The sequence below is a fragment of the Pleurotus ostreatus genome (assembly GCF_014466165.1).
Source record: "Pleurotus ostreatus strain PC9 chromosome Unknown scaffold_1, whole genome shotgun sequence".
Classification (NCBI taxonomy): Eukaryota; Fungi; Basidiomycota; class Agaricomycetes; order Agaricales; family Pleurotaceae; genus Pleurotus; species Pleurotus ostreatus.
The window spans coordinates 2,453,678-2,477,337 of NW_023503156.1; the positions used below are offsets into that span (position 1 = coordinate 2,453,678).

Here is a 23,660-nt window from a genome sequence, read left to right on the forward strand (position 1 = left end):
CAGAGGATCTCAGCAAATCTTAGGCTTCATATCGGTAACCGGGCTTACTCCAGACTCCCGCTGCTAAGTCCTCGGTTAAGCTGTTTCAGGACGTACACTATATGCTTTCCTTTATGCATATGTACATGGTGTGTTTAGATCGTCATACGGAAGGCGTTGCATTAGGGTGAGTATTATGGCGGAAATGATGCGAGGGTATATTGATAAAGCACTAGAAAATAGGCTAGCCATGAATGTGACGGAAACAAGTCAGGGTTCAGCCAGACACATCTAACAGAGGGTGAAATGGTTCGGACTTTATCGAGAATTGAAGAACCAAGAAGCCCGTTTCGCTGTTACATACGAAGATATCAATCAGCCAAGCGACAATTACATGATGAAGGAGAACCTCAACTCACCAGAACTGTATGATTGCCGGGAAGAAAGATTTTTTTCACATTAGTAGACTAACCTGAGGTATTGATACGAGATTGACATACCCGGATTCTTCAGTCTGCAGCCGGGCCAATGGGTTTGCCGACCCGCCTCCGCCAGTGATCGGCACTGGAATACTGCCAGGAGCAGCCCCTCCGCCGCCACGAAGTGGTTTCTGGATTCGGCCGAATCCTAGCGGCGAGGCCGTCGATGCCTTTGCGGCTATAGGATAATATGATACCATTCAGTGTGAATCGCAACCAGAAAGAACAAGCGAACGTACCCCGGGCCTGCTCTAACCTCTGTTTGACAGCGTCAAGCTGCTGTTCGAACCGTTGATTCTGAATGGAAAGTCGTCGATCCGCATCTTGCAACAATGACTCGAGGTTTTGTATACGTTCGTTGCGCGCAAGTAGTTTACGTTCTGCGATACCCGCCTCCTTCTTCAGCGCGGAATTCTGATCGACAAGCTGTGATAGTGTGAGCGTAGGATAACATGGAATCGGTATGCTGCGCACCTGTTTCTGCACAAGGGTAAGTTGCTCAAGATTGCGCTCTAAGAATGCCATCTTTTTCTGTTGCGCTTTACTGTTGCTGTTACGGATCACATTGTTGTATTGCTCTTTGATCTCGTCAAGCTGTATCTCAAGTTCCACAACCTGATGAAATTAAGCCACGGTTAGTATTGTGAGTAATGTATAAGAGTGGTGAACTCGAGAGAGCGGCGTCTTACTTTCTCACAGCGGTTCTGCAGGTCTCTCATCAAAGACTTCTTGACTCCATCGAACTCGGCAAGTTGTACATTGATAGCCTTGCGCGTTCGCTCTAGATCTTGGGCACTCTCTGCAAGGTTCTTACCGCCTTCAATTCCAGCGGATGTAACAGCGAACGCGCGCTGAATTCGGAGATAGTGAACAGCAAAGGTTATCAAAATGTGACTAGCCAAAAAGTGGGGTGCTTACCTTGAGCTCTTCGTTGACACTCTTCAGGCTTTCTATGCTGGCATTCAAGCTTCGTATTTCATTGACCCTCATTTCAAGTTGGGCCTTAAGGTCGGTCACCTCCATCTGGTGGGCATCACGCTTCGCAGCATATTGAGCTTCCAGTTTGTTCTGTGCGGGAAAGGGCGAATAAATATAAATTAGATATTTCGTTACGATGGAGATTAGAGACCTTGAGGTCAGCCACTGATTCAGCGACGTCAACGTTGCTCGTCTCTTCGTCAAGAATTGTCTTCTCTGTATAGATAATCAGCACGGGCGAAGCGATGCTTAACTCTCTGCGTACCAAGTAATTCCTCATACTCAGTCTCAAGGGTCATAACCCTACCTTCCAGCTCATCCCTCCTTCGAGTGATGATTTCATTCTCCTCCTGGCTCTGCCTCAGCCTATCGACAGTTTCTCTCATCAAGCTCTGACCCTCGGCGAGTTGCCTTCGCACCGCGGTGAGATCCTCGGCTGTGAGGGTCTCTCCAGAGTCAATGTTATCCAGCTTGGCGAGGAGAGCTCGTAGCTGCTCCTCCTTCTCTGAAAATCCGCCCTGCTAGATACATCCGTAGGGTATTGGTAAGGAGTTAGCGATAGAAATAACGGAAAGACTGACCGAATCGAATTTAGCCATCATCATGGCCATCTTCTCTTGTTTCTTCTTCTCCTTGTCCTCCGTTGAGGCGTCCTTCTGCGCAGTTCTGAGCTCTGATATTTGTTTCCTCAACTCCTCAAGCTCGTTCTTGGCATCTTGATTCTGCTCTTTAAGGATGTCGATGGTGATTACACCCTCTTTAGCGTCATAATCCAGCCGTTCCATTTGAAGACGGATCTCGTTAAGCTGACTAGACATAGCTTTGTTTTCCTGTTGACCGACAAAGGTCAGCGGCTGAGGTAGATACGGCGGGCAACAGGAGTTACCTTGCTAACGGCGGCCTCTTGCTCTTTCAAGAAGGCGAGTTCTTCCCTCAGCTCCTTGACAATCTTCTCGGCTGCCACAAGGGCGCTCTCCTTCTCGGCAAGCGAGTCGCTGAGCTCGTTTTCTCGCTTCAAGAACTCTTCACGTTCATCCTTATCTAGACCAACAACGGTGGGTGTTTGCGGTCGACTATCCAAGTTAAGATCACTCTTCGCCAGCCCTTCAATGACAGGGTTGACGGGTGTCTGACTACGAGGCGTCGATAAGGATGTGGATGACGTTGATGACGGCGCCGACTTCTTCAGCGCGCCCGCAGCATTTGCTTTCCCTGGAGCAGCCCATTCACTTTGGTCGACAACACCACCAGCGCGCCAGATAGCGACTTCGGCTTCCAAAGCAGCAATGTACTTTTGGAACGAAGTGTTTGCAACGTTGGCTTTGGTGAGTAGGTTCTTGAGTTCGGCTGGTGAGAGTTCGGCATTGACGCGGGCGGAATTCTTGATGGATTTAGCGCGAATACCGAACCGAAGAGTTGAAAGGGTTTCGGCTTCGTTATACGACGACGGGGAACAATTGATGATCAAAGTTGTACGAGAGTTACCTCCCAGGGACTCTTGCAGGATACGGGTAAGTTTCGAGTCACGGTAGGGAATGTGTTTCGCCTAATGAAGGTTAGTAAATATATACAACAGTTTCCACTATTGAACACTACCTTTCCATCCGTTAACGCATTGATGACCATACCGAGAGCGGATAATGATTTATTGATCTTCTTCGCCTCTTCTAGCGTCTGCCCTGAGGCCCCCGTTTTACCAACCTTCTCTGAACCAGCCAGATCTACAAGGTAGAGGTTCCCCGTCTTCATCGTCCCAGATTCGGTATTACGCTGCTGTATTGTGATCAGGAATATTGAGTGAGATCGAGAGGATTCTGCGTTCATATCTAGGGAAAGCAAGCGCGAGATCTACGTTAGCGGGTATGAGAAGCAAGAGTGCGGGCACTAACTTGTCGAAGAAACCACTCTAGCTTGTCCACCCGTCCTCATAATTTCATACACCTCCCTTGCGCTACTCACGTAGTAGTCAGACAGGTTCTTGACATACACGCCCTTGGACTTCTCCTCGTGCACCTGCAGGTTATCGTTCTGGGCTATTTGAAAGAGATCATCACAAGCTACTGGCGTTATGTAACGAAGTGCTCACGGCATAAAAGGTCTCTGATTCGCTCTAGGTAAATCTCCATGTATGACACCTTGACTAGATATTCGAGATGGGGATCGCTTTCGACAATCGATTGAAATATCTGTTCCGTTATTCGCGGTATTATACCCTTGAGCTCGGTAGAGTCGATGTCCGCGCCCTTTGAGAAGCTTCGTCAGAGAAACGCGGCTCAGATGGGGAGGCCGCGTACCATCATCGTGAACGTCTTTCCACTACCTGTCTGACCATAGGCAAAGACGGTGCCGTTGTAACCGTCCATGACATCTACACGCGCGGTGGGATCCCGTTAACACGACTCTACGTGATGTTGTCAAGCTAACCTTTGACGATACTGCAGAGGAGGATAGCACGGTTAGTCGTACAGCTTCGACATCAAAGCAGAGTGAGTACGCACTCTTTCACGCCATAATCAAAGACTTCGTGTTGCTGAGTCCCCATAGGAAAGACTCTATCAAAGGTGAATCCATCCCTCTCGGGGCCAGTGGCCAGCTGCGCGGAGCGCATCTGCACCGTTTGTAGGTTGTCATCAAAGGACACGACAATTTCGCCACCTTCGCGAGCTTCGATCGCGTTGACTGGTCGAAATCTTGAGTTTACGGACTTTGGGTGAGCGAGAAGCTCTATTCTCTGAACACGATGCAAGGCGACTCACCGACACACAACCTTGATATTGGTCGGGCTGGCCATACTTGGCGCAATCTAAGTGTGAAGTAACACTATATCTGGCGAGAAAGCTGGGTAGTAAATGTGTGAAAGAGGGAAAGGGAAAGGGAAGGAGGAATTCTAAAGCAAGCGAAACACTCAATTATCTAAAAGCATCATGATTCCAATGCATGTCAAGCGCTGAGTCAAGTATTTGGGCGCTTAACTACTACATATAATGCTACAGAAGAAGATTCTGCACTACTCCTCATCACTTCCATACGAAACAGCGGGAGCTGGTCTGCTTGAAGACGCGGCAGGCCTCCTAGAGCTTCCCCCTTCCCTTTGCGCAGCATCTGCAGCATCAATCCACTGAGAGTAAATGTCTATGGGCTCTGTCAAGTCTAACAACGAAATCAGTCAACGAATTCATGGGCAGGCAAGAGACATACGGTGGGTTTTGCTCTGATATCTCTGATCGCAAACTTTGCAGACGAGCTGTGCAACGCCCTCTTTTTTGTCTATCCGAACAGTAACAGCCTTGTCATGGTGGCAGAACAGGCAGGTAAATGTTGTATCTAACAAGATTTATCAGTAGCATTCAAGGGGGGGAACAAAATACCCACCTAATGGATCCTTCTGCCTAGAAGGCGCTGGTTTGCGAGAAGATTTCTTACGCTTGCCCATGACCGGGTACCAGCAAGAGGAGCACACGAGGAGGAAGGAGGCAAGAGATAGTGAGTCACATGACCAAACGCGTCCAAAGTTGATGTGACGCCTTTCCTTTCTTGTGACCATTTCTCCGTTATACCATCATGGCCACAAGACGCCCTCCCTCATCTCGCTCAACAAAACCCCCACCGCAGCCAATTCAGAGATCGCGTTCAGCATTGGCGAAACCCGCGTCGCGGCCTTCACCCCCGGATGATGGTTTGGAAGCTTCAGGTTCAAGATTGGGCCAACGGAACGAGGATTCAGAAACCAATATTCAAGTTGTCGTGCGATGCAGGCGTCGATCAGAGCGCGAGGTCCAGGATAACTCCCCCATAATCGTGAGCTCGTCCGGAGCAAAGAGCAAAGACGTGTCCATCGAGACGTCCGCACCAATATCAAGTCTAGGGGTTGTCACCCTTCCACCGCTGCGAACGTATCCGTTCGATGTTGTCTTCGGACCAGAAGCAGATCAAGCTCTGATATATCATGAAGTCGTCAGCCCCATGCTCGAAGAGGTTTTGATGGGCTACAATTGTACTCTATTCGCTTATGGTCAAACGGGGACAGGAAAGACGTGAGGTTCAATGGTCTCGGAATCCGGTTGCGCGTTTGACTGAGCTTTATTAGATATACCATGCAAGGCGACCTAACACCTACACCCATGGGCAACCCATCTGCGCACGCAGGCATGATACCTCGCGTGTTGTTTCGACTGTTCCATCAACTCGAAACATCAACCGCTGACTACAGCGTCAAGATATCCTACATAGAACTGTATAACGAAGAACTCCGAGACCTACTTGCCAACGAACCACCACCCTCCGCAGGATCGTCCCAGACCATGGGAGTAGCCTCGAACTCGAAGACTCCCAACGATATTGGCCTTAAAATATTCGATGATGCGTCCAAGCGCGGAGTAGTCATACAGGGCTTAGAGGAGATCAGCGTCAAAGACTCCAAAGATGCCCTAGCTCTTCTTACCAAAGGCAGTCAGCGTCGCCAAATTGCTGCCACCAAATTCAACGACCACTCATCCCGTTCACACTCGGTGTTCTCTGTCACAGTGCATATAAAAGAAACTTCCAGCATGGGCGACGATCTTCTCAAAGTTGGGAAGCTTAACTTGGTGGACTTGGCTGGATCGGAGAATATTGGTCGTTCCGGCGCTGAGAATAAACGGGCAAGAGAAGCGGGAATGATTAATCAGAGCTTGCTGACCCTCGGTCGCGTCATAAATGCGCTTGTTGACCGTTCATCTCATGTGCCTTACCGGTATGTCTCGATTGCTCCTCAGTTTATCCTGCTTACATGGCGATGTAGCGAATCGAAGCTTACGCGACTTCTACAAGATTCATTAGGTGGTAGAACGAAGACCTGCATCATCGCTACAATCTCACCAGCCCGTTCCAACATGGAAGAAACACTTTCTACATTGGATTATGCTTTGCGCGCCAAATCCATCCGCAATAAACCAGAAGTCAACCAAAGGATGACTCGCAACTCACTCTTGAAAGAATATGTTGCGGAAATAGAGCGACTCAAAGCAGACCTCCTGGCCGCCCGAGAGAAGAACGGCATCTTCTTTAGCGAAGAAACCTGGGAAGAGATGTCGAAGGAGCAGGAGATGACTCGGACGGAGCGAGAAGAAGCGTTGAAGCAGGTAGAGGTCGTGGAAGCGCAACTACGAGCAGTCAGGGAGGAGTTTGAGCAAAGCATCGCCTTATTAATGCGACGAGATGAGGAGCTCAAGAAGACCCGGGCGAAGCTGCATGGTACTGAGCAAGTACTACAGGTGAAAGAAGGGGAGCTCAAGGTCGTGAAAGTGGCACTGGAGGAGGAAGTTGTCGTCAGAGAAGCTTTTCAAGCCACCGAAGGTACTCTTGATCAAGTTGCCCATGGCCTGAAAGATGTCGTTCAGCAAACTGTTTCTGACGTTGGAGGGTTGTTTGACAAATTGGGTAAGATAACGCTCTGCTGGCTCGAATACACCTACTTAACCAAACGTTAGACCGCAAGACCAGCGTACTCAAGTCCAACACCAAGGCCGTCACTAGTCACGGACAATTGATAGCATCGGCATCCAATGCATTATCCGACCAGCTGAAGAACTTTATATCATCGTCGACTCAACGTATCTCCCAACTTCAGACTGACGCAGGGCAACTAGAAAACCGTGAACTCGAACTTCTGTCCTCTTATTCCGCTCGGATCGATAAACAACTCGGTCAGCTCCACAACGTTCTCGCCAGCATTCGAGCCAAGGATTCCGCCGAAGGGGATGTTATCCGCAACATCCAGCACTCCCTGACACATGCTAACGAGACTTTCAAAACGCATATAGACGGAGCGACGGAAGAATTCCATAGGAACTGCGAAGATATTTGCGGTGAAGTCCAAGCGAAGGGCATAGCTTGTTTTTCCCAGCTGGAAATGACGGTCCAAACTCTTGGTACTCTCTTCGACACTGTGGTACATGAAGCACAAGAATACGTTTCCGCGGAACGTACCAATCTGTCCGAGCTCACTGATCTCACGAACCAAACGATCAAGGCCGAGTGTTCTCGTCTCCAGACACAAAACGCAATGCTTGGGCAGATGCTCAAGAAAGAGCAAGCCCAGACGCAGCAAGCGAAAGAAGAGCTCGTTCAACTTTTCTCCTCAATGTTATCCGACTTCATATCGAAGCGACAAACTATTACGCAATCAATCGTGTCGAAAGCAATTGAGGGGAATGGGGTGACAAGCGAAGCAATGGAGGCATTTGGTACTGGAACACACGCCGTCATTACTTCGATGGACCGCAGAGGGAATTCACTTGGCGGGAGTCTACGTTCGTTGGCAGCTGAAGGTCAACAAGTACGGAGCGGAACATTGAAGGCAAGTATCAAAGTGATCACATTGGGATGTACTTGACGAACTCCTCGCAGACCATCACAGAGACTACAGCGACTTTCGGAACAAACCTATCGAAGCTCAAAGGTTTTGTGCAGTCATCTACCGACTCATTGGCATCTGGGTTCCAGAAGCAGATGAGAGAGCTACAGGGCGAATGCTCGGAAGGTATGTTGTACCAACTTTGATCGTTTTCCTCTTATTAATGTACTTCTCAGGCTTCGAGCAATACTCCCGCGTAAAGAGGGCTAGACTCGACAGCACTGCCGCCATGGGTACCGAAGTGCAGTCAACGTTCAAAACATTACAAAGCGGACTTGCTTCTACTTCGAGGGGTCTTGGAAGTATGCTCGGCCAAATGTCCACTAATGTGAGCATCGTCTGTCTGTCTTTGTCGTCCCGCGACGTGCAACTCATCGTCGATTTAGCTCTCGGTCCTTGACGACAGTGTCCTCGCGTTCCACAGTGCAGCGGCTTCACAGTTCTCTTCGCAACAGAAGGCCATCGTCGCTCTAATCCAAGAAGGTAGTCGCGAGGATACACCCACTGGAAGCACTCCAAGAAAACGCAAATGGGTGTACGATGACAGCTGGGATCTGACGAAGAGCCGCTCAGAGATTCTATCCTCGTGGCGAAAGCATGCGACTCCCGAGGCATCCAGCGACACCTTCGTCGCGCGACATTTGCCTATTCCAGAGGATGCCGACGAACCACTAGACGACGAGATTGAAAACTCAGAACCAACCGTTAGGCTAACTGATTTCGGTGTACCTGACCCGGAGGGTACACCCGGGCCATCTTCTGCGATACCTTCGCTCTCATCATCTGTGTCATCATTGCCTTCCAGCAGCACTTCCAGCCCCCCTGAACCGTTGCCCCTAATTCGCGACAAGGCAATCGCAGCACCCAAACAGAATGTACCCCCAACTGGTACATTGATCACTTCAAGAACATCAAATATAGCTACTAGATCAAGAAGACGGCGATAACGTGCTACTTTATCATCATATGTATTCTTTGTGTATTACCCTACTATTCTGTGGCAATTGACTCTTGAGGACTGTTCACCGGACTACCCTTGATGGCGAGGCTTTTGACTGCCTTTGCGAAGGGTTCGAGATGCAACCAAACGGTATTCGTGATTGAGCTTGCTGAGTCGTGGATTTGGCGCAGATGGCGGGCTTTAGTGTCGGCAAGTCTTGGTCGCAAGTCTTCCATGAAGCGATCGACAATAGTATCGACGCACTCTTCCATCTGCTCCTTGGTAAGAGGCAGCTGGGGTTCAGAAGGTAGTGCAGACGTTGTCTCCTCCTTTATGTGCAGGTCTCGAACTTTGTCCAACAATTCATCCAAAAGCTGGGTCTGTTCCACATGTGTTTGTTCAACTTTGGCGGCTCGCCTAGCGTTCTGATGACAACCAGTTAGTAACATCTCAGACAAGTCGTATGAAGGAGGCAAACTGACGTTCAGGCGTTTCTGCTGCACAACGAGCACATTACCCTCCAGCATGCGTAGGCGGACCTTTTGGTCTCCTTGCTTCGTAAATAAGTCGGCCGCTACATCTGTCACCTTGTTGAACTCGGCTTCCATCTGCGCCGCCGCGTCCACCAACTCTTGAATCCTCACCCCTTGCGTGTCTTCTGCTAATTTCGAATTGATCATCGTATCGAGATGTCTGGTGACCGCAAGCGACTCAATTTTCACTGAGTCAAACCCTGGTAGAAGATCTTCGAATTTGCTTTCCGCTGCATCAGTAGATCTCAGAAGTTCGGTGGTAGGCGTAGTGGGCGCGGAAACCTCCTCGTCTGGCGGAGGGTCAACCTCCGGGGCAGGTGTTGCTTCTGGTATCTCCTGCATCTGAGCAACCATGTTTTTCTTCAACGCAAGAACGTATATCCTCGTCTGCTCCATCCATCCTTTCAGTTCTTCCGCGTATGTGAACAACGCCGACTCCTCTACAGCAGAGTCCGCGTCGCCCAACCCGGCTAAATCTGGCAGGCGACTGAGATTCCGTAGAGTGCCAGCCAGGAGCTGCTTCTGTCGATGAATCGAGTCGGAGTACTCCTGCAACATCTTGTTGAATTTGGTGCGGCCAAGGTTGTTTACGCGTGCATATTGAGGTGATTCCAGATTACGATGGAGTTCGCGATAGAGATGTTGGGCCTTGTCAAGCTGTATTTTCAGATATACTGCTTCTATCATCAGTCTGCAATGAAATAAATGTTAGCATTCAGATATGTGCCCGTCGTTGAGGAACACGCACTTAATGATGGTTCTGGTCAATTCCGTTGTAGGGCCGCTCAGCAATTTCGATACTTCGGCCTCATCGAGTTGGGAGGTAAGGGAGGAATCAGGAATTGAGCGTCTGGTAGATGATTCAGTTCGCGAGACCGAGCTTTGGCGACTAGAAGTCGCCTTGTTCCTATTTGGAAGTGCGCGTATAGGGCGCAAAGGATCCGTCGCCTTCCTGTCAACGGCGGATGGAACGGAGGACGTTGGTGAAGGACGTGAATTCCGCCTTGAAAAATGTACATCGGCCGAGAGATTGGTGTCAATTTTGTCCAATCTGTGAGAGCGGGGAGAAAGTTGTGGTTTCATGTCTGATCGTGAAGGAGAAGAAGCCGGCGCTTGGGGTTGTTGCGGGCGCGATTGTGGACGATTCGGTTCTTTAGCTGTGTCTGGCCATCGCGTCGTGGGGGCATCAGAGGCTGCTCCCCCACTGGATGTGGACGTTTCCTTCTTGTCAGGAGCATAAGAAGTGTCACTGGAGCCCCAACTAGGCGCAGCAGAACCCCACCCTCCGCTACTAGATGCCCAACTAGATGTAGTAGCCTTGGGAGATCCCCAACCCCCGCCGGATCCCCAGTCTCCACCGGCCGCCCAGTCATTACTTCCAGAATGACCTACAGGGTTGCTAGTCGAGGTAAGATCCTTCCAGCCGCCAGTGAAGTTGCGCAAAGTCGCTAGTAGTCCTATTAGCCCACTCGTCAGATAACTGGGGACAAAGACCCACCCATGGCCTGTGGTATGTTGTTCCTCCCACTTGAAGGGTTTCCCCAACTAGATACATCGAAACCAGAGCTCTGGTCATCTCTACCCGACCGCATGGCTCTAGGTGAAACTGGTGCGCCCCTTGGCTTTCGCGGTGGTGACCTTGAGCTAGGCGTCTCTGCCAAAGTCAATGTGAACGGAAGAAAGGGGTGGCTGGTGAAGTGGTACGCACGATGAGAGCTTCCTCCCCTACTTTCCAAGTCTTTTAGGGCAGCATTTGGTCGCTTCTGAGGGGGCACGTTCAGAGGCACGTTCAGCGTCTTCTTCGATATGGAATTCAAGAATGCACGTACCCTACATTCTGGCGCTTTTGGCCACTCCGGATGGTCGGGATGAATAAATTGGCAGTCCGTGTCGCGTCTGGCGCACCCACCCCGAGGACCAAGGGGCGCACCTGTGCTGTCGTACCACTGATTTTGTCAACGATAATATTTCGAGAGGCGGGACTGTGCTACTCACCCCGCATTGAACGAATGGCATTCTGAAATGAGAATAAGCGCTCATACCCACCTTCACGCTTCAACCACATCAGTCACCAACCTCATCCTCGCAGCCATGGCAGCTGGTCTCAAAAGTGAGTGAGCTCCAGCTCTTGGATTTCAAATACAAAGCGATCCCTTGCAGCGGTCATTCTTCTTTCCTTCGTCCTCGCCGTCGGTTTCTTGATGATCATCCTGTCGTGCGCCTTATGGCACAACTGGCTGCCCTTACTCGTCGGTGCGTGGACAACTGCTCATCTGACCAAGGAATACATTGAATTGAAGAACAATACCCCCAAAGCACTCATATTCGTTCTTGCTCCCCTTCCAAATGCCCTCTTCTCGCACTGCGGCGCAGACGACTTCTCGGGACACTACGATAGCGCGGGACCAGTCGACCTCGGCCGCTTCATAACCTCCATGATCGTCGTAACCGGCTTCGCGCTTCCCATTGTATTGGCACACTCAGAAGTCATCCGGCCAGCGGCTTGTGCAATGTCAATTCTTGGCGGAGGGTGCGTTGCAACAGCTTCGGTAGAAGCTTGTCCTAGTCTAACTCCCTTCACTCCCAGACTTGTATATGGAACTATCCTAGCATATTCAGCTGCGTTCAAGCAAGAAGAGTCGGACTACGACTAATCCCCCACGATGTAGAATACCATGTCTCATTGCGATCAACCCCATTCGGTTCCCTGTACAGTCACAGCTTGCCTCTGTCCGGGAATACAGCGCGGACGTGTAGCAATACGAAGACCCAAATCTAATCATTACTGTGATATTTGTGTATTACATACATGGCTTCAAGAATCCGGCTTGCCGAGAATCGCAGTAAGTGAACCGTAGCTTACTCCCCTTTCAGACGTGCCACTGTCGATCATCCCGACTTGCGCTCGGATGTCAAACCTTCCAGAACACAGAAAGCAAATGGGCAGCAAGACTTCCCGGGAATCTCCTTGCTTCAGCTTGCCAATTGGTACGGAAGTGAGTACTCCTTCGTAAATGACATGCTGGAAGGGATGCAGGTCGAAGTCCAGCACGAAGATTTCCGGTGTGGCTAGTCGACCGTCAGTCAGGGACAGAAAGTCGTCGAAGATAAAAGACATACGCGAGAGGGAGGTGACTTTTCCTTGGAGGTACACGAACTCGTGAATTGGGGGATAGAAGACGTTGTCTTGATACCGAACTTGCCGCTCATCGCCGTCTTCCGTGCGATGAATGATGGACAGTTGAACGGTCGCCTTCTGCATTCGTAGTGTATCCAACATGTGCAGTGATATCCGTTGCTTCCTTAGCGAAAGGGTACCATGCCGCGTCCCAGAGGCCTACACAAATTCGCTCAACTGCCTGCTCCCTTAGGCGAACGAGGAATACGTACCTCCCGCCATCGTCCTTGCACGCACTTGAATAGCTCTTCACGGTGCCAGAACAACGCCCGGTTCATCGACTCTTCTTCTGAAGATAACTTCGACTTCGAGACGATGAACTGCCTGTCAGAAAGAGTAGGGATCTCGCGAGAAACATGTTCTTGCGAGAGGAACATCTTCTTCAACGGTAGTACGATCCTGAAGCTCAAGTCAGCGAACGAGTATTTTCTAGATATCTGTATGAGGGGTACCTCGCAGTGGAGCCTGGTGAAATGATAGTAGTGGTCGACTCGGGATCGGTGTCTATGCGCAAGTCAGGCCTGTGTTTGGAGGCCGGAAGGATGTCGAATACTTACCCTCTTGTGATCGTTCAAAAGTCACCTCGAACGGCACGCCGTAGGTGTTCCGCACATCCACGGAGAACAAACACCATCCAGCGTCCCCCGAGGATCCAGGTGTTCGATATGAAGAATGGTACGGCAAGATATCCATGTTGTAGCAATCCAGCATTTGGTATACCGTAACCATAATCGGGTACGATATCTGCCGCGTATGGAATACCTTTGGTGGGTCAGGCACATCAAGTGCCGAGCGATGTATACAGCCATAGGATATATGGATAGTGCCATATGTACTAAATAGCTGCTGCATCAGCTAAAGCGCAGCTGTTGAGAGGAGCATACATACCATCCGCCTTTACCAAAGCAATCGACGGCTAGGACGTGCTTTTTGTTCGGTTTAATGTTGATAGTCGACTTGCTTGACCAAGTGAAAAGAGGATTGTGGAGAAGTTCGTACTCGGTTTCATAGGTCTCGAATATCGACATTTCCCCTTCAGTGAGCGCTTGTTGCGCAGCCGTCATTGTAGAGTCCTCAAATGCCAGGCGCAGGAAATCCACGGGAAGAGATGATACATTCTCCAACGTCATCCGGAGGGAAGACCTACGTCGACTGGTCAGCAGAAGGCAAGCGGAGAACTAGCGGATACCTACTTTTCGCCCTCGTAAAGCATTATGGCGCCGTGCGTCACTGACGTCCTTCGTATCCGGAGCAAAGGTTGTTCTTGAACGACTTTACACTCGAGGAATTTGAAGACGGTCTCAGAGGTTTGGGGCTTGCTTTGGTGCCTCCTATGTAGCTTCTCCCAAGGTCTAGCATCGAGACCAGAGTACTTCGCACGTTCCGTTTCGCACACAATGACGCTGCGTTTCTGCGACAGTCTGACTTCCTCCGCCTCGGTCGCTAGTGGTAATATGAATTCGCGGGGAGCGCCGCCAGGCGCCTGTACTATGCAACCCCGGATGGTGAGACTACCAGTCTCGAGGGGCTTTCCGGTAAGGACAACTTGGTGAAAGGCTGCAGCTGGAATAACGACGCGAGTTGGTTGCGTCTCGAAGGGCACCCCTGAAGTGCTGGGGGTTATCAGTATTAGTAGGAGAGTTGTTGAAAGACGTAAGTCCTCACCTAAGCACTACAGACTGAAGCTCAAGATCGAATACATACGGATTCTGCAAAACAATTATAAACTCGAGTTCTTCGTGCTGCACCACTAACGTTTGCCCCTAGACCAACACTTAGCCCTTCAATAGGCTCGTGAGGAAATGAGGGAAATCATCATACTTGCTCGACTCCCCTTCGTGGGTTGTACAAGAACGGGTCTTTGCTTCCTGTTATGATAGCGTTGGCAGATTGGGCTCGAGTTGACAATGCAGATATGGGCTTCTCCACTGGGACGCGGATGAGTGGGAGACTGAAGGATCGTGAGCACACTTAATGCATGTGTCTGTTTAATCACTCACGGTGATATTGTGATGCTAATTACAGGTCTTCCAGACCAAAATTCAAGTGTAAGAGGGTCGCCCCGACGCTGGGCCGTTGTGATTGCTCGAGAGGCGGTAGAGTACAGATGATATTGATCACCGGGACTAAGAATGGCTTGCAATGTCTTCAGAGCGGAGAACGCGAACTGCGCGACGGAAATATGGTCTTCGGAAACTCATAAGAATCATGGCGGCGAGGGCGAATATATTACAGACCAGGTAAAGCTTCAGCGACAGCAATTGCTTCGCGCATGACTCCAACTTGGAGCTCGGGCAACCCGAATGGTTCCTGAAGGTCCTCCGCAATGTCCTCGTCGTAAGCCTGGCTTGACGTCGGTTTAGAATCTTCCCCTTCCACTTGTGCTTCCCCATCTTCGCTGCCAGAGAGGCGGACGGCTTCGAGATTGATGCCCAGCACACTACATACATATTTGAGAAGACTAAGAATGCCTGTGTTGCCCGCGACGCTCTCTGATATCCTCATGCTCACATTACCTATCCCATCGTCCTTGCTGTGAATCGAAGGTAATGCGGATCTGAATGCGCCATCCTCTTCTCTCCCACACACAATTAGATCCAATATGCACCCGAGGACCTCGCGTAGAACGTATACTTCTTTCCGTCTGTAGCCCAAGCAGGAGTAAATCCCAGCCGTTGTTTCTAGGACAGATATCCTCTCTCGAGCGCCGAGGTGGAGAAGCCATGGACCATGCACGGGAGCTAGTGTATTGGAGATGGCTGCTCGCGATACTCCTGAAAGAATTTCTAGTCGCTCCAGGGTGACGGTGCTATTTTTCGCGCCCGCAGAAAGAGTTGGAGGGAGATAGGGAGTAGGGCCAGGCTGGATCAAGGTAGTGAAAGCGAGGACGCCCCAACCTTTCGCAGACCAGATTGCAAACAAGAGAGTGGCGTGTCGAAGTATGCAGCAACAATAGAGATACGAGAGAGTGCCGTAGTCATGACCTGCGTCCGAGGCAGGGGCTTTGCTATATAATGCGGCAGCCTGAGTTAGTCTTTCCGTTGTGTCGCTCCACGGTTCTTTGCTTGGGGCTGTCGAGGTATTCTGTGGCGTATGATCAAATTGCATCCGCGAAGAAATCAGAAACAACAAACGAGTCCGTTACCAGCTGCCCATGCATCAAGCACAGGGATAGTGGCCATTCCTTCTAGAGCCGATGCGTGCCACGCGGTGTCTTGGGGAAGCTTGAAGAGAAGTATGGCCTCCGAATACCTGCCAGGGTACAATTGACGCGTCGCAACAGCTGGTAAAATCACGTAACATACCACACTGTTGCATCCTCCGTCCGACCAGCCAGAAGAAATAGATCCCCAAGGACTTTGAAGAGGCGGCCATGTGAAGATGCAACACCTATACCGCTAGCACGCTTTTTGGACGCAGCCGGAGGGCCGAACTGAGACTGTCTGTGGGATGGACTCGCCTGAGTGTGCGTCGTCGCAGCGGAGCTGTTGCGCTTTAATGGTGCAGCCCCAAGAGTAAACCCTGATTTGGATATTTCTGGTTGGCTGTCATACGAGGGGATGGATGGTCGTGAATCCGGTTTCAATCCATCAATAAACGGCAGAAACTCCGAACGAGGTGGGAGCGTGGGCATCAGCGACGCGTTCAAGTACTCATTACCAAGTGGACTTTCAAGGGTTTGTACCTGCTCACTTGAGATGAGCAATAATAGAGTCTCTTTGGTTGAAGGACTAACCAAAACGCCAAACTCTCCTAAAATCTGAGAACAAAGGTTTTCTAGCAAAGTACCTATGTATCCCTTCTTATTCCCCATCATATTCGGAATGACGACTACGCCTGGGCTGCTTTCACCGAGGGTGAGAGGAACAGCACTCCCAGGGCTTTCGAAAATGAGGCAACTCTTCGCCATTGGGTGGATACCACCCGAAGGGAACAGATCTGACACTAAAGTGTTGAATTGCTGGGCTAAGTTTGAGATGTCATCAGCCTCAGAGCATGATGAGATGCCTATGACACCGAGCGGGAAGTGGGATATTCGGAAGAGGGACAATGGAAGTTGTGACTGCGGTGGCGGATGTGAAGGGAAGCTCAGATGAAGGTGTCCAGTCGAAAGCGGGTTGGGCATGAATCTAGCTAGAGATGGGCATTTCAGACGGTGCCGCCACAGGATACCATATGCAACATACCTCGCTCATCCTTATTGGTAGTCGTGAGCTCAGCGAGCCTAATCTGCTCGAAAGTTCGAATTTCTGCAGCATACTTTTCGAAGACTGGTCTCGGGATGGACCCCACGGGAACGAGAAGGATTCGGATATGCGCTAGGGATGCAAATGCATGATTTTCCATAGACAGTGACTTTCAGCGTTGAGGACCTCAAATGCGTCGGCGATCTACGCTGTGGTTCAAGAGGAAGAGGAGGGACGGTGCAGTGTCGAATCGCAGTACAGTACTATGGGCGCTTAACTAAATCAAAGTTCGCGCGACGCGTCTGACTGACACGTAACCTGCTTTCGACCATCTCACTTGCTGAAATATGGTGAGTGGTCTTTGGATTTGATTGTGGCATGAACTCAGAATCTTGGTAGGGAACGAGCGACAAGGCTTTAGGAGGACTCATGCTGCTGGCAGCTGCCTTCGTCTTCACATATTACACCACTTGGGCAATACTGCTGGTGCGTCTCAAACACTGTATCCGGACTGCATGCGTTAATCTGCCCATTTCCAGCCATTCTTGGACTCGGATAGCCCTGTACACAACTTCTTCCCTGCCAGGGAGTGGGCCGTTCGTATACCAGCCTTTTTACTTGTGGTCGGACTCTCAGGCATCGGCTTCTTCTTGGGAGCAACCATCGTCAAAGAAAACCGCATCAAGGCCCACAAAGCTAAGCTACGAAGTGCTTGATAGTGCATTCGCCTGTGGTTCCCCCTTATTGAATCGTATTTATTCCTTTGCAATATTATTGTAGTTCAATTACATTAAGATACGGCCCTGTGCTCTCGGCGATGTCTATCTGGATTCCCTCTGCGGTCACTGTTTTCTCTCTCCCAAAGGACTTTGATTTTCTCTTCGGCGATTATATCCTTCCCTGCCTGACTCACAAGGACCTCTAACGACGGCTCAGGCGGCGGCTCCGACGCACTCTTTAAGGCCTTGATTATCTAGTACCGTATCAGTTCCTTTTATCAGAAAGCACTGAGTAAAGCATACCTTCGTCGATGATGAGGCCTGCGTCGAATTCCGTACACGCTCCAGCAAGGCTACCATGGAGGAAGTTGAAGAACTAAGCGGACAGCGTAGAGAGTTGATGAAGAATAGCAAATCCGCGATCAATCCCCATGTTACCAGTGAAAGTGTCTAGCGAATACTTTAATAGCAGTAGACTGAGACAGGGTGAACAAGACCCACCGTAGACACGCCAGGCGTGTTTTCCGCCTCTATAACGTCAACAAGACTTTCGAAAGGTGTCCATAATCCACTCCAGATGGCAAGCCATGTTGCACCATCCACTTCTCTGCGTAGCGATACTTTGTGCGCCAGGAGAAGCCAGGCCTTCATTGATATATAGGCATAGTTGACCTCTGTCTTCGCATTTTGAGACAACGGCCCGCCGGCGTTTATCAAGCCCAGAATGGTGGTCTGATGTGCAATCGTGAAAGCACCTAATTGCGTGAACAGTATATCTTCCCAAGTTCCCGTAACCTCAGTCATCGCCGCCAGGACCATGATGTTCCAGCCACGGACGCTCAAGCTAGTGCGCTTCTAAAAACTGATCAGAGGAGGTATCTGAGGCAAGACAAGTTTGTCTACCTCGGTTACGTGCTCGAAGAGCCTAACCATGATGTTTTTGTCAAGGGTCGCTGCCTCAAGCACCATTTTGGCCACAGATATTGATGCATCAAAATCCTTGTCGGCGCGTTCGTTGGTCCATGTGTGATGCGAGAGGAAGTGAAAGCCACTGTCGACAAGACCCAAAAAGGATAATGGATGCGTCTTCGCCAGCGAGTCAATGCCATGCTCGGATGTCGTGATTACCTGAGAAAGAGAGAAGTTGAATACCATGCCTGTGTAAAATGTACGCGCTAACCTCTAGCATAGAGGCAATTGTAGTGGGTTGAACACGGGACTTCAGGCGTAGGCCGTCACCTAGAATTTCGAAGACGACTTGAACGATGGAATTGGGAGGAGTTTGTGTTGAATGCGTGTTAGGCTGGTAGGGTTTCTTGACGATGGTTGCGGCTACCCGTATCAATTGCGACAGACTAGATGACTTAACATCTAACCGATTTAGTATGATCCTCAGCATCGTTTCTGTGTAGTTGAACATTTCCTAGTATAATTCAGTCCCGGCGTGCTGCTTTCACAAACGAAATACTCACTCGACTATGCACTTTATTGAATTGCATCAACTTCGCGGGGATAATGATCAGAGGCGATGTATCCAGCGACTCTGCAGCCCACTCTGATGCTCGACGAGCTAAATGCGTCAAACACTGTCCTACGACTACAGGAAATCCTCCATGAACTCTCGTGTGTCGTAGATGAAGATATGACCCACATTGCATCAATTCGGCAGTATAGTTTTCGTGGTGAACAACATCAACATATGACTGCAAGTTGAACAGAACGTGCTGGAACGATTCCCGGTCACTTTCTATTGCTTTCATTAGTGTATCCCGCAGCAGAACTTCGCGTAAATGCCGCGTTGATGGTTTCGCATGTGCGTCGGTGAGTTGTTTGATGACGACAAAGAGCTCGTCGTCTACTTCGTGCTGTTGCATTGGGTAAGCGAAAGTGGCAAGAAATTGGATGGTTATTCACCTTGCATATGCTGATGAAGAGACCGTTCGGGTATCTGTGGAAACCAAGTGAGTTAGGGGCGAATTAGGGGTCGAAGACCAACTCATACGCTGTAAGAGTAGTCTCTAGAAAAGACCGCGCCTGGGCAACCAGAAGGTCGTTCATTCCGTGATGACCTTGCGAGGAAACTAGTTTGGTCGCAGTTTCAACCGAAGATCTACGATGCTCCATGAAGTCAGTGGCAAGCTGTCTTCAAATGACTTGCTTACATTATGATAGTGCCCATGAAAGTCGGGCATTTCTTAATGAAGGCCTGGGTGACAGAAAGGGCAAGTTGGCGAACTTCATAGCTGCCTTCACCAAGAAGGACTTCATGTAGTCTATGCATAGCCTTCCGAAGTGGTTGCTGTAGATGTCGCATCGGGCGCTCCTCAAAGTCTTGTTTGTGAATTATGATGCCCAGCCCTTCTACGAGACCCTTGAGTACCATGACGGGGATCGAAGTAAGATCGTCAAGGGTAGAGAATATACGGATAAGGACGTCAGAGAAAACAGCTCCTACGAGGCCATAGGACGACCCATTCTGGGGAGCGTTGACGATGGAGGCTTGCCAAAACTTGTGGTGTGAATCGAGGACGGCGACCAACTCGGTGACAAGAGGGTACATGTGAGCATCCATCACTCTGACTTCGTTAAAACGAACGTCGAAGTTGTGCCCATCGGCGGTGGTCACAGTGGAAACGCCGTCGAATCCAAGAGCTTGTAAGAGATGTAATTTGACCTTCATAAGTGTCTGATTGTCGACGAGGATACCGTCGGATACCATTCGGAGGCTCAATAGTAGAACGCCGCGCCGAAGCTGGGACATTTCGTCGTCGAGCCCGACAACCGAACCAGCGTCGTCTTTTTCGGAGTGAATACCGTACATCGACTAGACTCGAGGGTAAGTCACTAGGGTACTGACCTATAGGCCAATACTCACAAGGTGGGCAGAGGCTGGACCATCTTCAGCATCCCCGTGTTTTTCGGTGTAGTTGAGCTCTGACAGTATTTCGGTGATGACCTCCCAAGACAGGACTAAGGATGCACAAAAACAAAAGCTCAGCAACGGGTATGTTCGAACCGTAGACAAGGACATACGCTGCCACTCTGGGAAATGGGAGTGAAGCTCGATCAAAAATGAAGTAATGCCGACTCGTTCTGACATGGGGGCTTTCATAAGAGCTTCGTTCCAGCAAAGTGCGACGGCTAAGAGATGAGTAGGGAGCAAGGTTCTGGAGAGGCTTTTGGCCTCCAATCTCACTTCTTCCTGTAGATAAAATGATGATGAGGGCCGCACTCTTCCCATGCATCAGCATAACTCACTTTTTCGTCTGACCAAATCGCGGAGAAGAATTTTCGAAACACATTTGCTACCGATGATCGCCATTGTCTCCCTTCCACATTGAAAGAAGCGCTAAGGGTCTCAAGGATAATGCGGAAGATACGACTAACGCTATCCAGGCTGATGTCCTCTGTGAGTCGAAAGCATCTGAAAATTGACGTTCATATCGTACCGAATCTTCCAATCCACGGAAGACTGGTATAGACCATCTAGTAGCGCTTGAAAGGGTTCCTCATCAACGACCAATGTCCTTAGTAAGAAGGCTGGGCGAATCGCAGAAATATCAAACTGTTGGATGTCATACGCTTTCCACGCCCTGTAAGGTTGTCATTGATATCCTCCCGAGGTTTCGGAAAGAGACCCACCAACGGCAGAGTACTTGACCGTTTCGCAGCACGAAGTTGTCTACTTCGTATGATTCCAGTAAAGGAGACTCAGCCAAGAACGCATGCAAGAACTTGATGATATATGAAGAGAGTTCATCGATATCTGTTGTGATATATGCATCGAGGACTTCCATAATTTCAGGATCAATGGTTATGGGGTCAGAGATTTCTTCAGCTCTCGTTGTTATTTTTCGCCTGTAGTTGTGTCAGGGGGCGTATTTATTGTATGGCGAAAGACGAACCGCGAGGGTATGTCTGCAACTTCCGCTTGGCTGATGAATCCAAGGGTAATGATGTTCTGTCTTTCGCAGCCGTAGAGAATCAAATTGGCTGCTAAAGAATAACGAATGAAGCGCATACTGCTACCGGTCAGTCTAGTGTGTGTATCAACAATGAAACACGCACGTTGTCTCGAGCTGTGTGGCACTCTTTAGGTTGTCCCATACTGTGCTAGCATGTTTACTCCAGAGCCTGGCAATGGTCCGCTGGAGACTCTGTCGCCCCAAAGATCTCAGCCAGAGTGATGTAAAGATAGTCTCAATGAAGAAATGTATATCTTCGAAAGGAGTACCGTAGTTGAGCGCGTAGTCACAGATTTGCTCAAACGTAGGTGCAGGAATATCAATCCCAGAGCGAACGAGGACATGTAGCCACTTGAGACCACGTTGGAGACCCTCGACGTTCTCTTGCGCTGTCTTCGTCACGACGCGCCATGGTTCAATCGATGTCGTTGAGGCGTCTTGCTGAGGATGGGCATCCAAGAACACACTCGTCCGCTGGAAAGAGTCGACCTCTTTGGGGAGCAATCTGAGCAAGGAGGGCATCGGCTTAAATATGGTTAGCGAGGAAAGGATAGTGAACATCAGGAAACTTACCTCGGTGTATACACAGTCAGGCAGAAGGGACTCCAACCAGAATAGAAATAGGTCATCGCCAACTGTGAAAGTGACGGAAGCCCGCATAAATCCTGCAATATTGCTTAGTGTTCGGTCATATGTAACTCGCTTCCCAGTCTAAATTACAGGGGAGTGTTAGCAAACCTCTAAACCTTGATAACAGGTTTCCTGCATACGTTCGACGAATCAGCGGGTATGTCCCCGATTTCCGCGATTTCCTGAGCAAGGCCGAATAGTAAAACTGCATACTGCGGTGGATTTTGATCATGAAAGGCACGGAGCCATCGACATGCGTAACGACTCAGCATACCCCGTCTGGCGGCAATGTAATCACCCCCGTTGTTTGCGGAGCCGCTTGGCGATGGGCGAGAGTCTTGTGTATATGGCCATGGATGAGAGTCCATGGCGGAGCGAATGCCGGGCAAGGGCTTCTGCTTCGCTAAGAAATCCCTAAGAATGGCAGCTAAACTGACATCCTAACTAGAGTGAGGAGGAGATCGTGTGGCAGTTAAATCGGTAGAGCTCACTTCGGCTAGGATCCAACAAAGGACACTCTTGCAGAGCCGCCTGTGAGCATAATCGGAGAGCAAGCCATCAGGCCACAACTTCCTAGTAAGGATCAGAAATCCGAACTCGTTGACAGAGAGATCGAGGTCAGACAACGACGCCTCTATGGAGGAGAAAAGAAGTTCCACGTTGGTGGACAAGTCCAGACCAAGAGGCAGAGGGAAGATGCAGTACGTTTCTTGCGGATCGCCGGAGAAGATATCCGGGTGCAGTCGGGACTCGTAGAAGAAACCTAAATGGTGCAGAAGGGATAAGACATGCTTAGCAGCATAATCGGAGAATAGATGAAAGTCATATCCTAAGATATCGCGCAGTTGGGATAATGTTACAACCTCATTCGGATGCGTAGAATCATCATCGGACGACGAGTCGGAGAGGATGGGGACATTGAGTGTGTCGCTAGGGACCGCTTTATGCGTCGCTCGAGGTCCCTTGATCACGCTCGCAATATACAATAAACTTGTCCATTCGCATGTAATGAGAAACTGAGTAGGATGAACGCCGTTGTCCGCAAGGTATTCATCCATTCCAGGTGAGATATCACCGTTCCTGGAAGAGATGAGGTCTTCGCACCAAGCGATAACTTGGTGAAGTTCGAACGAGTCAAGTATCGGCGCATCTTGCTGGGCCACAAGTTTGCCTCTTTGGCGAACCACGATTGAACCCATTGCAACCCCGTTGTCAAGAATTTGCTTTTGGATAAATAGCATGGTGAGAAACACGTCCAATTCTTCGTAAGTCTTCTCCGAGAGATGATCGCGGGTGGCCTTGAGGAGATCGTCATAATGATCGATGCAAGACTGTCGTAAATCGGTCCATGGAATCTCTAGGCTATCACTAGTAAAGTCTGCCATTGAACAAGAGCTCAGGCCCTCTGGATTATTGCGATGGTTCCGGAGGCACTTGTCGTGGACCAAGGTCGTACAAGTGACGCATCGGAAACACTGAGCGAAGTTTCCCCAAAGAGGTCTGCGGCACAAAGCGCAAAGGCTCAGTGTGAACAGATTCGTTAACCGAAATGCATGGCCCCTGACCAAGATGGTCATCGGTTCTTTGTCTCTTCTTGGTGGCAGTAAGTCGGAAAAACGATACATTGCAATTCTTTGTACATTGGCATTGTCTGCTGAACGGTGTTGTGATAGATGAC

General features: G+C 49.9%; 8 protein-coding genes across 8 annotated transcripts; 3 read left to right on the plus strand and 5 right to left on the minus strand.

Moving 5' to 3' along the window:
• Positions 1-173: 173 nt before the first annotated feature.
• PC9H_000862 (uncharacterized protein) lies at positions 174-4,227 on the minus strand (the record flags this gene model as incomplete). Its single annotated transcript, XM_036770515.1, has 17 exons — positions 174-332; positions 476-636; positions 698-884; positions 933-1,073; positions 1,148-1,309; positions 1,377-1,526; positions 1,588-1,652; positions 1,702-1,954; positions 2,018-2,266; positions 2,323-2,982; positions 3,033-3,262; positions 3,326-3,469; positions 3,523-3,679; positions 3,731-3,804; positions 3,861-3,871; positions 3,935-4,167; positions 4,201-4,227. The coding sequence occupies 17 exons, from the start codon at positions 4,225-4,227 to the stop codon at positions 174-176; spliced, it is 3,063 nt and encodes a 1,020-aa protein (XP_036636360.1).
• Positions 4,228-4,443: 216 nt separating this feature from the next.
• PC9H_000863 (uncharacterized protein) lies at positions 4,444-4,869 on the minus strand (the record flags this gene model as incomplete). The annotated part of the gene is made up of 3 exons (XM_036770516.1): positions 4,444-4,586; positions 4,635-4,760; positions 4,809-4,869. The coding sequence occupies 3 exons, from the start codon at positions 4,867-4,869 to the stop codon at positions 4,444-4,446; spliced, it is 330 nt and encodes a 109-aa protein (XP_036636361.1).
• A 128-nt stretch (positions 4,870-4,997) lies between these two features.
• CIN8 (kinesin motor protein cin8) lies at positions 4,998-8,777 on the plus strand (the record flags this gene model as incomplete). The annotated part of the gene is made up of 6 exons (XM_036770517.1): positions 4,998-5,470; positions 5,524-6,168; positions 6,217-6,854; positions 6,905-7,777; positions 7,941-8,158; positions 8,217-8,777. 6 exons carry the CDS (start codon positions 4,998-5,000, stop codon positions 8,775-8,777), a joined length of 3,408 nt encoding a protein of 1,135 aa, XP_036636362.1.
• Positions 8,778-8,820: 43 nt separating this feature from the next.
• On the minus strand, positions 8,821-10,805 carry PC9H_000865 (uncharacterized protein; the record flags this gene model as incomplete). Its single annotated transcript, XM_036770518.1, has 4 exons — positions 8,821-9,195; positions 9,253-9,994; positions 10,052-10,760; positions 10,802-10,805. The coding sequence occupies 4 exons, from the start codon at positions 10,803-10,805 to the stop codon at positions 8,821-8,823; spliced, it is 1,830 nt and encodes a 609-aa protein (XP_036636363.1).
• Positions 10,806-11,394: 589 nt separating this feature from the next.
• VPS55 (Vacuolar protein sorting-associated protein 55) lies at positions 11,395-11,957 on the plus strand (the record flags this gene model as incomplete). The annotated part of the gene is made up of 4 exons (XM_036770519.1): positions 11,395-11,413; positions 11,464-11,556; positions 11,620-11,833; positions 11,891-11,957. The coding sequence occupies 4 exons, from the start codon at positions 11,395-11,397 to the stop codon at positions 11,955-11,957; spliced, it is 393 nt and encodes a 130-aa protein (XP_036636364.1).
• A 161-nt stretch (positions 11,958-12,118) lies between these two features.
• PC9H_000867 (uncharacterized protein) lies at positions 12,119-16,828 on the minus strand (the record flags this gene model as incomplete). The annotated part of the gene is made up of 15 exons (XM_036770520.1): positions 12,119-12,372; positions 12,424-12,640; positions 12,694-12,880; positions 12,934-12,985; positions 13,039-13,316; positions 13,370-13,624; positions 13,675-14,094; positions 14,147-14,244; positions 14,303-14,432; positions 14,482-14,668; positions 14,719-15,565; positions 15,616-15,733; positions 15,778-16,166; positions 16,218-16,615; positions 16,669-16,828. 15 exons carry the CDS (start codon positions 16,826-16,828, stop codon positions 12,119-12,121), a joined length of 3,990 nt encoding a protein of 1,329 aa, XP_036636365.1.
• A 269-nt stretch (positions 16,829-17,097) lies between these two features.
• PC9H_000868 (uncharacterized protein) lies at positions 17,098-17,384 on the plus strand (the record flags this gene model as incomplete). Its single annotated transcript, XM_036770521.1, has 2 exons — positions 17,098-17,154; positions 17,208-17,384. The coding sequence occupies 2 exons, from the start codon at positions 17,098-17,100 to the stop codon at positions 17,382-17,384; spliced, it is 234 nt and encodes a 77-aa protein (XP_036636366.1).
• A 74-nt stretch (positions 17,385-17,458) lies between these two features.
• On the minus strand, positions 17,459-23,367 carry PC9H_000869 (uncharacterized protein; the record flags this gene model as incomplete). The annotated part of the gene is made up of 20 exons (XM_036770522.1): positions 17,459-17,641; positions 17,691-17,837; positions 17,889-18,242; positions 18,291-18,515; positions 18,568-18,810; positions 18,860-18,984; positions 19,039-19,252; positions 19,302-19,335; positions 19,384-19,497; positions 19,550-20,211; positions 20,263-20,357; positions 20,421-20,589; positions 20,646-20,784; positions 20,837-20,980; positions 21,030-21,245; positions 21,293-21,409; positions 21,456-21,877; positions 21,926-22,063; positions 22,108-22,422; positions 22,474-23,367. 20 exons carry the CDS (start codon positions 23,365-23,367, stop codon positions 17,459-17,461), a joined length of 4,950 nt encoding a protein of 1,649 aa, XP_036636367.1.
• Positions 23,368-23,660: the final 293 nt, after the last annotated feature.